Source organism: Eschscholzia californica, unplaced genomic scaffold, assembly GCF_041429995.1.
Source record: "Eschscholzia californica isolate CP2 unplaced genomic scaffold, dmEscCali1.0.p SCAF_2, whole genome shotgun sequence".
Taxonomy (NCBI): domain Eukaryota; kingdom Viridiplantae; phylum Streptophyta; class Magnoliopsida; order Ranunculales; family Papaveraceae; genus Eschscholzia; species Eschscholzia californica.
This window is the reverse complement of record NW_028238309.1, coordinates 58623105-58639702: the sequence shown is the minus strand read 5'-3', so window position 1 is coordinate 58639702 and position 16598 is coordinate 58623105. Positions and strand designations below refer to the sequence as shown.

The 16598-nt window shown below is 32.7% G+C and overlaps 4 protein-coding genes across 4 annotated transcripts; 3 read left to right on the top strand and 1 right to left on the bottom strand.

Annotated features, from left to right (window-relative positions):
- Positions 1-5035: 5035 nt before the first annotated feature.
- On the top strand, positions 5036-5611 carry LOC147559605 (putative B3 domain-containing protein At1g78640). Its single transcript, XM_086659191.1, has one exon. The coding sequence runs from the start codon at positions 5036-5038 to the stop codon at positions 5609-5611; it is 576 nt and encodes a 191-aa protein (XP_086515317.1).
- A 3899-nt stretch (positions 5612-9510) lies between these two features.
- LOC147559604 (putative B3 domain-containing protein At1g78640) lies at positions 9511-10086 on the top strand. Its single transcript, XM_086659190.1, has one exon. The coding sequence runs from the start codon at positions 9511-9513 to the stop codon at positions 10084-10086; it is 576 nt and encodes a 191-aa protein (XP_086515316.1).
- A 3832-nt stretch (positions 10087-13918) lies between these two features.
- On the bottom strand, positions 13919-14404 carry LOC147559603 (uncharacterized). Its single transcript, XM_086659189.1, has one exon. It carries the CDS (start codon positions 14402-14404, stop codon positions 13919-13921), a length of 486 nt encoding a protein of 161 aa, XP_086515315.1.
- Positions 14405-16022: 1618 nt separating this feature from the next.
- On the top strand, positions 16023-16598 carry LOC147559602 (putative B3 domain-containing protein At1g78640). The gene has a single exon (XM_086659188.1). It carries the CDS (start codon positions 16023-16025, stop codon positions 16596-16598), a length of 576 nt encoding a protein of 191 aa, XP_086515314.1.

Genomic DNA, 16598 nt, shown 5'->3' with positions numbered 1-16598 from the left:
TTTGACCTCTCTTAGCTGTTCTTTTGTGTACAAAAATAAACATGAGGTTGAGACTTCTTGGAGAAGGTATATTCCACCCTTCCTCCTATATGAGAGGCTGGAGGGATAAACTACCACAAAATTTATCAATTGGACCTGCACCCATTTCATATACTATGTCTTACACCCTTTCAACAATAAAATAAAATAGAATAAATATACCATGTCTTAGAGCATCTCCAATGGGAGCTCTATCCCTCCAAAAAGTATCCAAACCTTCTCCAATGGTTCTCCAAATCTCTAAAGATTTGAAGAACCATGAATAGTACTTCTTCATACATGAAGGGGCACTATTCAACTTCTCCATATGAGATGGGACTTTTTATTTAGTCTTTTTGCTTTTATGTGTTTAGTTTAAGTCCTTTAAATTATTTTTTTAGTCCTAATTTATTGTATAAGTTCTTACTTATTCATTTTAAGTCCCTACTTTAATTCTTTTTTGTATAAGTTTCATTTCAACATATATTTTGATTAATAAAAATAAAATATATTGTAATTTGTTTTATAAAAATTAACATAACTAAATTTTCATTAATAGAAATACATAGTACAACTCGGAAACGAAGACAAATTAAACTGAAAACTACGATAATTCTTCCAAACATCTTTAACAATTTAAAGATTAATCAGTTATGTGAAACCTCACCTTTTCTTGCCCACAAATGGTCAATCAAAGCATATCGTAACGCATAATGAGCCTGATTATCTCTAATCTTCCTGTGTCGAGATAAAAATTGTTGAAAACGTTGAGTCTCATTCTCAGGGATATTCACATTGTGAGGAGATGTTCCATATAAATTCTTACCTCCATATTAATGAAGAAATTTAAGTTTAAGTTTAAGTAGTGCAATGTATTTTTTTTATCTATTTTTAGTTTAATTTTCTTTTCATGCAATCTTTTTTTTTATTTGTTTTTTCTAATATATTAGTGATTTTCAATATAATTATTATGTCTTTTTTAATTTACTATATATGTAGTAATGGAGTTTTTGTTTAAATATTAGATTAAAATAATGTAGTAAATGTTTTGGAGGAGTGGATAGAGATGGAACCATTGGAGAGCCCCTCCAAAAGTGGGCCCCAAATTTGGAGAAGATGCTCATTTGGAGGGGCATTTGGAGAACAACCATTGGAGATGCTCTTACATGTGCCAATATATAATGGTGCTGTATAGCAAGTTATGCAAATTTTAGGTATGGGAGTACCTTATGAAATGATGAAATGGCAATCGAGACAGTGAGTGTCATTGAATGTGTTAGAGCATCTCCAAACGTCCTCTATATCTTTATATATATATAGGTTTTGAAGCTCCGAAGGAAGCTCTACTTCTCTATAATGTAGAGATCTGGTCACTTCTCTAGTTTATAGAGGTGATGGAACGTAATATATTTTCAGTCGTTGGTTCCCATAAAATTTACACTTGAGTCCTTCGTATGTTTTATGATTGACACTTGTGTCCTATTATTTTTGTTTTCTAATAAAATAATAATAATATTTAATTAATTATATAACTATAAATTACCATAATTTAAATTTTATTAATAAAAATAAAATATTTGACAAAAAAATAAAATTAGATAATAAATAAGACAATATCGTCTTGTAGAATTTAATCATTTTTCTAAGACGAAATTATGTAACAAAAATTGGTAGACACGGAAGTGGTGGATACAGAGGTAGGTATGGAGGTGTAGACGGAGTCACAGAGGTGGGTATAGAGGTGCAGATGGAGGTGAGTCTAGAAGTGGAGTCGGAGGTAGGGACTTACCGAAGTACTAAATAGTTTTACGGGAGTAGTTACGTAACAATATTTGTTTATATTTTCGTATTTTGTAGTAGGGAAATGATAGGGTGCCCAGCTAGAATGCCCACTAAAATGCCCAAATTTCCTCATTTAGAAATAAAAGCGGTTCCCATCGTAGTCAAACTTTGAAAAAACTTTGTCTTTTAATGAATCCACGTCAGCTGGGCATTTTAGTGGGCACCGAGCTGGGCACTCTAGCATCTCCCTTTGTAACAATGTACGCATTGTAATATCTCTAATATTATATATTTTTTTAATATAATGTTTTTATATATAATCTATATTAATTATATTTATCAAATTTTAGAAGTTATAGTAAATAAAAATAATAAGTTATGGATTTAAAACTAATAAAATAACAAAGATGTCAATATAAAGACTTGAATAGCGTTTTGCGTTTGGAGTGAAACTTTATTTAAGGAGTGAAATTTTAGAGATCATGCCAATATAGAGGTTTCACGTTTGGTTTTAAGAAAAAACATACCTTTGTATTGAAATCAATTGACGTTCTTTTGACTGCATAAAATTTCCCATTATAGCAACCATTTGATCTTTCCCTTAAACATAATTGTCTTGCTCCAATTTCAATAGGCTATATCGGTCTCCTTTCTTCTTTTGGTTCCAACACTCTAGAGGCAACAACTTTGTCTATGCTCGAGTTCATTTTTTCGTGAGTGTCTCCATACCGACCAGAAAGATCCAAAAAGAACATTTCACAAAGCACAATTAGAATAACTAGATGTGGGAGAGCTTTAGATATAACTCATAAATTAGGATCACCCTCCAACTTAGAGGTTAACTGTTGTTAAGTTCTGAGTTCATGCAATCAAAATCAATAAGAAATGAGTAGAGGGGGTGACGACGTGACGTACATTATTTTCTTGATTAAGAGACCACTATTTTCCAATATGGAACTATTCTTAAGCTCTAGAAACTTAAATAACAAAATACCTAACAACAAAAAGACTAAAACTCTGAAACAAGCAAAGCGATTTTAGAGTATTAGAAATTTAACGAGAGAAGTGATAATGCCTTCGAAGAGCAAAATTTAAATTCTAAATTTTCTATTTAAAATTCTAAGAATATAAATAGCTAATAGTTTAAAAAAACAATATAATTGGGTATTAGTGACGAATTGGAAACCATTCTCTAAATAGATTACGTACCTATCTCCTTGCCACTTAAAAGAAAAAAAAAGTTAGATATGAAGTTAGGTGTCGACAAACAAAAATACAAAACTAGAAGAACCTTTGCCTCTGATACAAATACTTTGTTTTAATAAAGTTAAAAGTGTCAAAACATATTTGACAAAATAGTTACTTATGAGTAAGAAAATCAAAATGTTAGTTTACAACATAATTTTCTTTTTTGTTATTTTTTTCACATATAAATAAACCATTTTAAGTTTAGTCATACTCTTTCATGATGCCTATTGTGGCAAAGGTGGAGGTGATAATAATGACGGTGGTTATAGTGGCTAGCTATAGTGATCGGAATGGTAGTGGTGTTGGACCTTTGGAGAAATGGTGGAGTTGATTGAGATGTAGTTATGGTGGTGGTGACGGAAATACAATAATGGTGGTTGAGGTGGAATAAGGCAGTGGTGGTAGTAGTGATGGAGATATGGTGGTAGAAATATGGTGATGGAGGTAAGATGGTGGTGGAAGTATGGTGGTGGTGATGGAGGTATGGTGTTGGTGGTTGAGGTGTGGCGGTGGAGATGAAAGTGGTGTTCTGGTGGTTGTAGTGTGGCGGTGTAGGTACAATAGTTGTGTTTGAGGTGTTGTGCTGGTTATGATGTGGTGGTGGTGGAAGTGTGGTGGTTGTGGTGGTGGTGGGGGAGACGTGGTGATGGTGGTAGTGGTGGTAAAAAAAAAATGTGAGGTGGTGATGGCGGTGAAGGTGCAAAAATTGTGGTGGTGGTGGTGGCGGTGGAAGAGGAGGTGTAGTGGAGGCGGTGGAGGTATGGGGTGGTGATGGTGGAGGTGCGACAATGGTGGTGGTGGTGCAAATTGTATTATGCTGGAGCGGAAGTAAACAAGAAAAAAAGAGTCAAGAAATATTAGTGAATGTGGAAGTCAAAAAAAAAATTTGAACTTCAAAAACACGTCAAATTTGAACTTAAGTAAAGTCAGCACGTTTTAAGTTAACAGGCTAACTTTTTTACTTAAATAAATAAAAAAGATTACTTATTTTATGCAAAAAGACACCTTAAAATGGTAGAGGAGACCAAGAAGCGAAATCTACACTCTAACCAAATTCACGCTCAAATTTCTTAACTACTTTTAAAAGCGGAAGCCGTTTTCAATTACAGTTTGTCGTTTTAATTAACAGTTTAAAGTACAACCACGTGTAATTCTGTCGTTTTGATGGTCTAATACGGCAAACAAGACTAAGAACACGAGGGTGTACTTCCGCCATTATTGTTAATCTTTACCAATGCAAGATAACATTAACGAAAGATAGGAACAACGTTTATTGATGGTCTAATACGACAAACAAGACATAAGAACGACGTTAATTGATGGTCTAATACGACAAACAAGACATAAAAACAACGAACATAACAGAGAAGGAGTAGAAAACCAAACAAGGATGAAGATAACACCGATAATATACATCAAATTAAGTAGTTTTGAAATTTAGTCGCTCTTACAACCTTACTAATTAGCCAGGAATTAATAATGGCATTTACAAGTAAAAGTAGAAATTTAAAGATTCTATTTCTAAAATATTTCAAGATTAAGGAAATATCCTTATTGATTTGATTCACAATATTATTAAAATATGGAATGTAAAATAAAAACATTATGTTTAAAATTTTCTTTTCTTTCTTTAGTAACTAAATATCACAAATCCCTACTAAAATGAACAATCATTAATCTACCCATTAATCCTCTTATCATCCTTCTATATAGAATTTCAAAGTTGTATCATCAAATCCTATCAAACAACTGTTTTATAATCGATTCTATTCAATCAAGATATGAAAAATCAGGGTTTTAAAACTTAGTTCCTACTTTTGTTCTTACCATATTAATGATTCTTATCGAAAACCAGAAAATCTAATCTATAAAAGACCACCATATCTCTCTTCCCTCTCACAAACATCTCTACCCAAAACCCTAATCTCTGGGTTTTGATTCTCTCTCTTAATTTCTATCTCTACTCTGTTTTTTTGTTCTGTTATCAATGACTTGGACTAGGTTCTACAACTTTATCCCTACCAAAGAGGAAGAAGCTTCATTCAATTCAACCTTCCCTCTCGAAGGTTTACGATGTGATTTGGTTGACATTAATGATGAACAGACAACCTACACCTTCATCCCTACCAAAGAAGAAGAAGAAAGAATGGGTATCAATCTGAACTTTCCTCTGAAACCCATTAATGTTAGTGACTCTAATCCCATCTTCAATCAATGGGAAATCACAAAAGTACTCAAATCAACTGATATTGACAATATGGGTGGGCTTGTTTTAGATCAAGAACAAGTTTATAATCATATTTATAAGTATTGGAAACCTGAATGGTGTGATTCAATTGAACGTGGTCATCAAATTCCAATTCTTATGAAAGATGTTCAAACAAACACAGAGTACAGATCTTTCTTTAGGAAATCTAATGTTCAAAATTGCTACTTGATATTATGGGACAGAGATTTAGTTCAAAGACAGAGTCTTAAAGAAGGTGATTTGATTGGATTGAATTGGAATCCTCTTACTAATTCAATCTTCTTCTCTGTGTTGAAAAGAGCTGGAACTGAATGAGGAGATCACAATACAACATTTTCTCCATCTAAAATTATTTAGTGTGAGAAAGTGTTCTAGGTTTACTTAATAGGTATGGAGGTATTTAGATTTATGTTATTTTGAAAGTAAGAGAACTATTTTGATCTTATGACAGTGTAATACAACTACAGGTATTTGACAGTTTTGGCTGTTTTAAGACCTATTATTATTGCAATAAAATATTCTAAATTTAGTAAAATTTTAATTTTTTATTTTTATTTCCTTACTTATTTATTTATTTTATTTTGTAACACGTTGCAACAACTTTTCAACATCTGACAACAATTTCCGAAAAATATTAGTTTTTAACCTAACAAGGTACATATTGAACAAAAAAAATATAAATTTTGGGACTTTAACCAAAATCTAATCCATCTCTCTCTCAAAAATCATTTTCTCTTCTAGAATTCAACCCAACAGTTGTCCTTTCAACGAATATTGAACAAGAAATCACCATTGTACCATGGTTCTCACTTTCTTTAAGAATAAAAGTTCATCTTCAAGTTTTTAACGAATGTAGTTACCATTTCCTAAGCAACTTCGATGGTTATCTTCAGTCTTACGGATTTTGAAGTTTCAGATTAATTTTTGAATCTCTGGATCTAGTTTTTGACACTCCATATAACCTTACAAGTCCCGATTTCCACGTCGACTCCTATGAAAACCAAAACTTAGAACACTCCGTCATAGTCATAACAAAAAATATATATAAAAATCGAAGAGATGATATATACATCATAGAACTCAACAAGAACAATACATCAACCTAACAATGAATAAAATGATTAACTTTAAAGTGAGGAAGTGAGAAAAGAAGATATGTAAAAGTAACTCCAAATAACTACCTATCTCGAAAACAAAAATCTTCGAATGAAAATTCTTAGCTGACAGACATAAGGTCAAACAGGTGGCAACTACTGATCTCTCTCACCTACAAAATAGTAGTTTGGTTAATAACATTTGATTGACATTCTTCTTTTCTCACTTCCTCTCTTAAGAATTCTCTTTCTCCCGGAATTTCTCTCTTTACCTCTCATCTCTCTTAAATCTAGTACTCGACAGCTTAATAAGAGAGAGAGAGAGAGAGAGAGAGAGAGAGAGAAAAACAGAAAGTAGGCGAAGGAAACGAATTAGGGTTTGAAAATTAGAAGGGGTTCGATTAATTTCACCCTTTACATGTGGGGTACTACACTTCATTTTTAATTCTTTTTCAAAATGGTAAAAAGTACGCTCAAATCTTTTTATGTTTTTCTATCTGAAATATCCGTACATCTGATTTGCCAATAGTAAATGGTAATACTTTGCGTTTTGAAAGCTTCCATTTACCTTGTAAAGAAAGATTACGTGTACATTTTACCATTTGCTTTGCAAATATACATTATATAAATTCTCGGTCATTCAGATACAAACAAAGAAATTTAGTAAGCAAAGTACGATTTATATTGACAAAGTACTATTTTACGTAAACAAAAATATAATTAGCAAAATCGGTTATGTACATTTCGCGAATAATTAAGAACGAATATCATTTGTCATATGGCAAAGGTGGTGCTGATAATAATGACGGTGGTTATAATGGCTATAGTGATCGGAGTGGTAGTGGTGTTGGATCTTTGGAGAAATAGTGATGGAGTTGATTGAGATGTGGTTGTGGTGGTGGTGGTGGTGGTGATGGAAATACAATAATGGTGGTTGAGGGGGAAATATGGCAGTGGTGGTAGTAGTGACGAAGATATGGTGGTAGAAATATTGTGATGGAGGTATGATGGTGGTGAAACTATGGTCGTGGTGGTGGAGGTATGGTGTTGGTGGTTGAGGTGTGGCGGTGGAGATGAAAGTGGTGTTGTGGTGGTTATAGTGTGGCGGTGTAGGTACAATAGTGGTGTTTGAAATGTTGTGCTGGTTATGATGTGGTGGTGGTGGTGGTGGAAGCAGTGACATGGCTGAGAAAAACGAGGCCCAGTGCGAAGTTTTATTCGGAGCCCTCCAATAATGTAAGACGAACATAATTTCTTATACATATCATAGTTAAAAAAAAATTAACTTTGGTTACTAAATGCATTTTTAATATATTTTAGATGAATGTGAATGAATATAAGAATTGACTATGTTTGAGACTTCAAAGTATTTAGGACAATTTTAAAAAAATATTTAGGACAAAATAACTTGCCAACCAATTATTTTTTTTTCAAGAGAAAAAACATTAATTTTAATTCTTTACAACTTTTCAAGAATCATTTTTGAAAAAAAGAACGAAAACAATACTTATTAAACTTCCTTTGAATCATTAGCCTAAAAACATATATTTGTAATTGATATTTAAAAAAGAAAAAATGAAAGTAGTGAGATTTGAACTCTAGACCTCTTGTTTGTAAAACAAAGAGGTTACCAAATGAGTTACAACTGAGTCATATTAATGGTTTAGTCCTTCAAATATTTATACCAAGATAAGTTACTCGAGGGGCCTCAATTTCTTCGGTTTTTCTTGTCGTTTGAGGGGGGCCCGGTGCCGTCGCACCTATGGCACTCCCTCTTCCACGCCCCTGGGTGGAAGTGAGGTGATTGTGGTGGTGGAGGTATGGTGGAGGTGCGGTGGTGGTGGGGGAGACGTGGTGATGGTTGGTAGTGGTGGTGGAGATGTGGTGGTGGTGGTAAAGGAGGTGCAATGGCGGTGGTGTAGGTGTGAGGTGGTGATGGCGGTGGAGGTGCAAAAATGGTGGTGGTAGAGGAGGAGGTGCAGTGGAGGTGTGGGGTGGTAATGGTGCAGCAATGGTGGTGGTGCAAATTGAACTTCAAAAAAACGTCAAATTTGAACTTAAGTAAAGTCAGAACGTTTTAGGTTAACAGACTAACTTTTTTTACTTAAATAAGTAAAAAAGACTAATTATTTTATGCCAAAAGACACCTTAAAATGGTAGAGGAGACCAAGAAGCGAAATCTACACTCTTACCAAATTCACGCTCAAATTTCTTAACTACTTTTAAAAGCGGAAGTCGTTTTCAATTACAGTTTGTCGTTTTAATTAACAGTTTAAAGTACAACCACGTGTAATTCTGTCGTTTTGATGGTCTAATACGGCAAACAAGACTAAGAACACGAGGGTGTACTTCCGCCATTATTGTTAATCTTTACCAATGCAAGATAACATTAACGAAAGATAGGAACAACGTTTATTGATGGTCTAATACGACAAACAAGACATAAGAACGACGTTAATTGATGGTCTAATACGACAAACAAGACATAAAAACAACAAACATAACAAAGAACGAGTACAACCCAAACATTACACCGATAAAATACATCAAATTAAGTAGTTTTGAAATTTAGTGGCTCTTACTACCTTACTAATTAGCCAGGAATTAATAATGGCATTTACAAGTAAAAGTAGAAATTTAAAGATTCTATTTCTAAAATATTTCAAGATTAAGGAAATATCCTTATTGATTTGATTCACAATATTATTAAAATATGGAATGTAAAATAAAAACATTATGTTTAAAATTTTCTTTTCTTTCTTTAGTAACTAAATATCACAAATCCATACTAAAATGAACAATCATTAATCTACCCATTAATCCTCTTATCATCCTTCTATATAGAATTTCAAATTTGTATCATCAAATGCTATCAAACAACTGTTTTATAATCGATTCTATTCAATCAAGATATGAAAAATCAGGGTTTTAAAACTTAGTTCCTACTTTTGTTCTTACCATATTAATGATTCTTATCGAAAACCAGAAAATCTAATCTATAAAAGACCACCATATCTCTCTTCCCTCTCACAAACATCTCTACCCCAAACCCTAATCTCTGGGTTTTGATGCTCTCTCTCTTAATTTCTTTCTCTACTCTGTTTTTTTGTTCTGTTATCAATGACTTGGACTAGGTTCTACAACTTTATCCCTACCAAAGAGGAAGAAGCTTCATTCAATTCAACCTTCCCTCTCGAAGGTTTACGATGTGATTTGGTTGACATTAATGATGAACAGACAACCTACACCTTCATCCCTACCAAAGAAGAAGAAGAAAGAATGGGTATCGATCTGAACTTTCCTCTGAAACCCATTAATGTTAATGAATCTAATCCCATCTTCAATCAATGGGAAATCACAAAGGTACTCAAATCAACTGATATTGACATTATGGGTGGGCTTGTTTTAGATCAAGAACAAGTTTATAATCATATTTATAAGTATTGGAAACCTGAATGGTGTGATTCAATTGAACGTGGACATCAAATTCCAATTCTTATGAGAGATGTTCAAACAAACACAGAGTACAGATCTTTCTTTAGGAAATCTAATGTTCAAAATTGCTACTTGATATTATGGAACAGAGATTTAATACAAAGACAGAGTCTTCAAGAAGGTGATTTGATTGGATTGAATTGGAATCCTCTTACTAATTCAATCTTCTTCTCTGTGTTGAAAAAAGCTGGAACTGAATGAGGAAACCACAATACATTTTCTCTCACTAAAATTATCACTGTTTAGTGTGGGAAAATGTTATTTTGATTGATTAAGAGAATTATTTTGATCTTATGATAGTGTAATACGACTATAGGTATTTGGCAGTTTTGGCTGTTCTAAGACCTATTATTATTGTAATAAAATATTCTAAATTTAGTCAAATAGTCATATTTTATTTTTATTTCCCTATTTTTTTTAAATTTTATTTTTTTATTTTATAACATTTTGCGACAACTTTCCAACATCTGACAACAACTTTGCGAAAAATATTAATTTTAACCAAACAAAGTTCATAATCAAACAAAAAATATAAATTTTGGGACTTTAACCAAAATCAAATCCCTCTCTCTCTCCAAAAATTCATTATCTCTTCTAAAGTTCAACCTAACATTTGATCTTAATAGTGAACAAAAAGTCACCATCTTTACCATGGTTCTCATTTTCTTCAAGAATAAAAGTTCATCTCCAAGTTTTGGAAGAATGTTGATGCAGGGGCACCCGTGGAGGCTTTTTCCATGACCAAACCGGGCCATGGGCCATCCGGCCATGGAGAGTAGTTTTAGGAAGTTCCAATTTTAGTATGATTATTAGAGAATTTAGGTTTAGGAAATTATGTTATTTTAGTATTTCCAATAATTGGAAAGGTTCAGATTTGAGTCTAGTTATTTAGGAAGTTGCAGTATTTTAATTATTTAGGAAAGTCTAATTCAAGTCTATCTAGGAAAGTCCAGAATACTATAAAAGGATATCTAGTTTGTCCATTATTCAAAAGTGGAAGAGAAATCCCATTGAAGTTTAATAAAGTTTTAAGTATTTAGAGTTATTTCATCGTTATTTTATCGTTCTTTGTTTAATTTTATCGTCTTCTTTAATTCCGTTGCGTTCTACATCAAATGTGGTTACTATTTCTTAAGCAACTTTGTTGGTTTATCTTCATTCTTACGGATTTTGAAGTATTCAGATTAATTTTTGAATCTCCGGATCTAGTTTTTGACGCTTCATATAACCTCACAAGTCCCAATTTTCACGTCGGCTCCTATGAAAACCAAAATTTAGAACACTCCGTCGTAGAGTTATAACAAAATATATATAAAAATCGAAGAGACAACAAATACATAGTAGAACTCAATAAGAACAATACTTCAAACTAACGATGAATAAAAATATACAATGATTAACTTTGAAGTGGCAAATCACAACAAGTGATAAACAAAACTGAATAAAAATACTACGAATGTAGTAAAAGTAACTCCAAATAACTACCTATCTCGAGAACAAAAACCTTCGAATGAAAATTCTTAGCTGACGGACATAAGATCAAGCAGGTGGCAACTACCGGTCTCTCTCACCCACAAAATAGTAGTCTGGTTAATAACATTTGATAGTGATTCTTCTTTTCTCCCTTCCTCACTTAAGAATTCCCTTTCTCCTGAAATTTCTCTCTCTAGCTCTCCTCTCTCTTCAATCTAATACTCGACTGCTTAATAAGAGAGAGAAAGAGAAAGAGAGAGAAAAAGAAAGTAGGCGAACGAAAAAAATTAGGGTTTGAAATTTAGAAGGGGTTCGATTAATTTAACTCTTTACATGCGGGGCACTACACTTCATATTTAATTCTTTTTCAAAATGGTAAAAAGTACGCTCAGATCTTTTTATACTTTTCTATCTGGAATATCCGTATATCTGATTTGCCAATAGTAAATGGTAATATTTTGCGTTTTAAAAATTTCCATTTGCTTGTAAAGAAATATTACGTGTACATTTTACCATTTGCTTTGCAAATATAGGTTATAAAAATTCTCGGTCATTCAGAATACAAACAAAGAAATTTTTGTAAGCAAAGTACGATTTATGATATGCGAAGTACTATTTTACGTAAACAAAAATACAATTAGCAAATTCAGTTATCTATTTTTTCACATGCAGTTGATCTTTCAACTAATATTGAACAAGAAATCACCATCGTACCATGGTTCTCACTTTCTTTTAAGTATAAAAGTTCATCTTCAAGTTTTGAATGAATGTGGTTACCCTTTCTTAAGAAACTTTGATGGTTTATCTTCAGTCTTACGGATTTTGAAGTTTTAGATTAATTTTTGATTCTCTGGATCTAGTTTTTGATGCTTCATATAACCTCACACGTCACAATTTTCACGTCGACTCCTATGGAACCCAAAATTTAGAATACTCTGTCATAGAGTCATAACAAAATATATGTAAAAATTAAAGAGATGACAAATACATCATATACCTCAATAAAAACAATAAATCAAACTAACAGTGAATAAAATGATTAACTTTGAAGTGGCAAATTACAGCAGGTGATAAACAAAACTGAATGAAAATATTACGAATGTAGTAAAAGTAACTCCAAAATAACTACCTATCTTGAAAACAAAAACCTTCGAATGAAAATTCTTAGCTTACGGACATAAGATCAAGCAGGTGACAACTACCGGTCTCTCTCACCTACAAAAGAACTCTCATCTCTCTTCAATCCAGTACTCAACTGCTTAACAAGAGAGAGAGAGAGAAAAGAAGAAAGTAGGCGACGGAAAAAATTAGGGTTTGAAAATTAAGAAGGGTTCGATTAATTTCACCCTTTACACGTGGGGTATTACACTTCATATTTAATTCCTTTTCAAAATGGTAAAAAGTACCCTCAGATCTTTTTATGCTTTTTCTATCTGGAATATTCGTACATCTGATTTGTCAATAGTAAATGGTAATATTTTGCATTTTGAAAATTTCCATTTTCCTTGTAAAGAAACATTACTTGAATATTTTACCATTTGCTTTGCAAATATACGTTATATAGATTCTCGGTCATTCAGAATACAAGTAAAGAAATTTAGTAAGCAAAGTACGATTTATGGTAAGCAAAGTATTACAACAAACTACTATTTTACGTAAACAAAAATACAATCAAGAAAATCGGTTATCTACTTTTTGTGAACAATTAAGAACGCAGATCATTTTTCATCTGCAATTTCTATTTGCCTAGTAAACCGCTTACCTGGTAAAAAAAAAAATTTAATATGTCAACAGAATACCTTGGGGAAATATGTTATGTGCAACATCAATTGTTTATCTGCAGGCTTTGAAATTTCATATATGATATCTGAAGCTTCAGATTTGGTTTTTGAAGTTTTCAAATTAATTTTGACAAAAAATAATAAAAATACAATTAGATCTTTCTTCTCATGTATTCTCTGTCTAATAAAATAATACATGATGTTTTTTTTTTATTACAGGGCGTTCCATTAAAACATAAAGCCCTCAACGTTAAGTTTGTAAGAAGAGGACCAAATGAATAAAGTTAACATCATAAGTAAAGAAGACAATTAACTAAGGGACTAAAAGAGAAGAAGTCATCGAGTGAGGGAGTAAAAAAAAAAAGTAAACAAGAAAGAAAAGTCGAGAAATATTTGGGTGTCTATTGGATATAAGAGCATCTCCAATGCAACACTCAACAGAAACCCAATTAATCCAATGTGTCAAGTATGAGTTGAGTTTCTCTTTCCTAGGTTGCACTATTGAGATACTCAATTCAAAATTCAGCTCCAATGCAACACTAAAAAAAACTCAACATTTACTTTAGATTTACTTTTGGTTCTTATTTTAGTATATAAAATGTTGATGTGGACCAATTGAAATACTTTTTTTATTTGAATTTGTCAGCGGGAATAAAGGGCCCGAACCCGAACAAAGAGGACTAGAAAGAACTAGAGAAAAAAATAATACCTCAAAATGTCAATAGAGAAACAAATAAACGAATAAACAATAAAGAATAGAGCAAATGTTGTCTTGCTAACTAGCTACGCCGAACTCTAATAACTCCTCTTTTGTCGTCATCTACAATCTTCTGAAGGTCAGCAGGTAGATTATGTAGTAACATCTCGATATATCCCGATACTGGCTTCATTTTCGATAGGTAATCTGCTGCTTGGTTGATTTCTCGGTAAACATGTTGAATAGAGCATTCATCCATTTGCCTCCATAACTCCCATATTTCTCGGACTACACGGATAAGTTGCCAGGGAGGCTTCTTCCCCTCACAAGACAAAATCGAAACAGCAAGGGAGGAGTCCGTAGCGATCTTCACTCGTCTTTTACCAAATTTTGCCGCTAGTTTTAACCATAGGCAAATTCCCTGCATCTCATGCATAATTACCGACCTCCTCTCTGACCATGCTGCTGCTGCTATTATAGGCTCACTTCGTGAGGTTCTCAAGATCGCACCATAACCACCTGAGACATCATCAAATGCCCCATCGGTACTGATTAGAGTCTGATCCATACTAGGACCTGCCCATTTACAAGTTTTCCATACTTGAATTGATAGTGAGATTCCATCGTTCTAAGATCTGTTAAGCACCATCCAACCCATTCAGTTTACGTTTCCACGTCATTACCTTTGTCTTGATGTCGCTGACTATTTGCCTAAATAGGATTTGTTCTGTTTTTTCTTCCCTACGAAAGACTCGGTTATTGCGTTCGATCCAAATGTGATAGAAGAACCCGATAAATACCATGCTACCGAGTCGTCCTATAATGTAATACACCAATTGAGATACACCAATAAATGTTGAGATACTCAAAAGAAAACGCAACAATTGAGTTTTCTTTTGAGTATCTCAATATTTATTGTTGCCACATCATATTAAGACTCTAGTTGAGTGTTGCATTGGAGAGTGTTTTTTGTCAAAAACTCAAGTAGTCCTACGTGCCAAATTGAGTTTTGTAAGTTGAGTGTTGCATTGGAGATGCTCTAAATAACTTAACTTTTGAAATCAAAAAAAAAAAAAATTGAACTTCAAGAAGACGTCAAATTTGAACTTAAATAAAGTCCGAACGTTTTAGGTTAACAGGCTTACCTTTTTACTTAAATAAGTAAAAGAATTTATTGGTTTCAACAAAAAAAAAAAGTAAAAGAATTTATTTATTTTATGCTAAAAGACACCTTAAAATGGTAGAGGAGGCCAAGAAGCCAAATCTACACTCATACCAAATTCACGTCAAATTTCTTAACTTTTAAAAGCCGAAGTTTTTTTCAATTACAGTTTGTCGGTTTGATTAACAGTTTAAAGTACAACCACGTGTAATTTTGTCGTTTTGACGGTCTAGTGAGGCAAACAAGACATAAGAACACGAGGGTTGTACACGACGGTGTACTTCCGCCATTATTGTTATCTTTGCCAATGCAAGATAACATAAGGAAAGATAGGAACAACGTTTATTGATGGTCTAATACGACAAACAAGACATAAGAAAGACGAACATAACAAAGAACAAGAACAAAACCAAACAAGGCTGAAGATTACACCGATAAAATACATCAAATTAAGTAGTTTTGAAATCTAGTCGCTCTTACGGTCTTACGGTCTTACTATCTAGCGGGGAATTAATAATGGCATGAACAAGTAAAAGTAGAAATTTAAAGATTCTATTTCTAAAATATTTCAAGATTTAGGAAATATCCTTATTGATTTGATTCACAATATTATTAAAACATGGAATGTAAAATAAAAACAATATGTTTGAATTTTTTCTTTCTTTCTTTAGTAACTAAATATTACAAATTATACTAAAATGAACAATCATTAATCTACCCATTAATCCTCTTATCATTCTTCTATATTAAAATTCAAATTTGTATCATCAAATCCTATCAAACAACTGTTTTATAATCGATTCTATTCAATCAAGATATGAAAAATCAGGGTTTTAAAACTTAGTTCCTACTTTTGTTCTTACCATATTAATGGTTCTTATCGAAAACCAGAAAATCTAATCTATAAAAGACCACCATATCTCTCTTCCCTCTCACAAACATCTCTACCCAAAACCCTAATATCTGGGTTTTGATTCTCTCTCTTAATTTCTTTCTCTACTCTGTTTTTTTTGTTCTGTTATCAATGACTTGGACTAGGTTCTACAACTTTATCCCTACCAAAGAGGAAGAAGCTTCATTCAATTCAACCTTCCCTCTCGAAGGTTTACGATGTGATTTGGTTGACATTAATGATGAACAGACAACCTACACCTTCATCCCTACCAAAGAAGAAGAAGAAAGAATGGGTATCGATCTGAACTTTCCTCTGAAACCCATTAATGTTAATGAATCTAATCCCATCTTCAATCAATGGGAAATCACAAAGGTACTCAAATCAACTGATATTGACATTATGGGTGGGCTTGTTTTAGATCAAGAACAAGTTTATAATCATATTTATAAGTATTGGAAACCTGAATGGTGTGATTCAATTGAACGTGGACATCAAATTCCAATTCTTATGAGAGATGTTCAAACAAACACAGAGTACAGATCTTTCTTTAGGAAATCTAATGTTCAAAATTGCTACTTGATATTATGGAACAGAGATTTAATACAAAGACAGAGTCTTCAAGAAGGTGATTTGATTGGATTGAATTGGAATCCTCTTACTAATTCAATCTTCTTCTCTGTGTTGAGAAAAGCTGGAACTGAATGA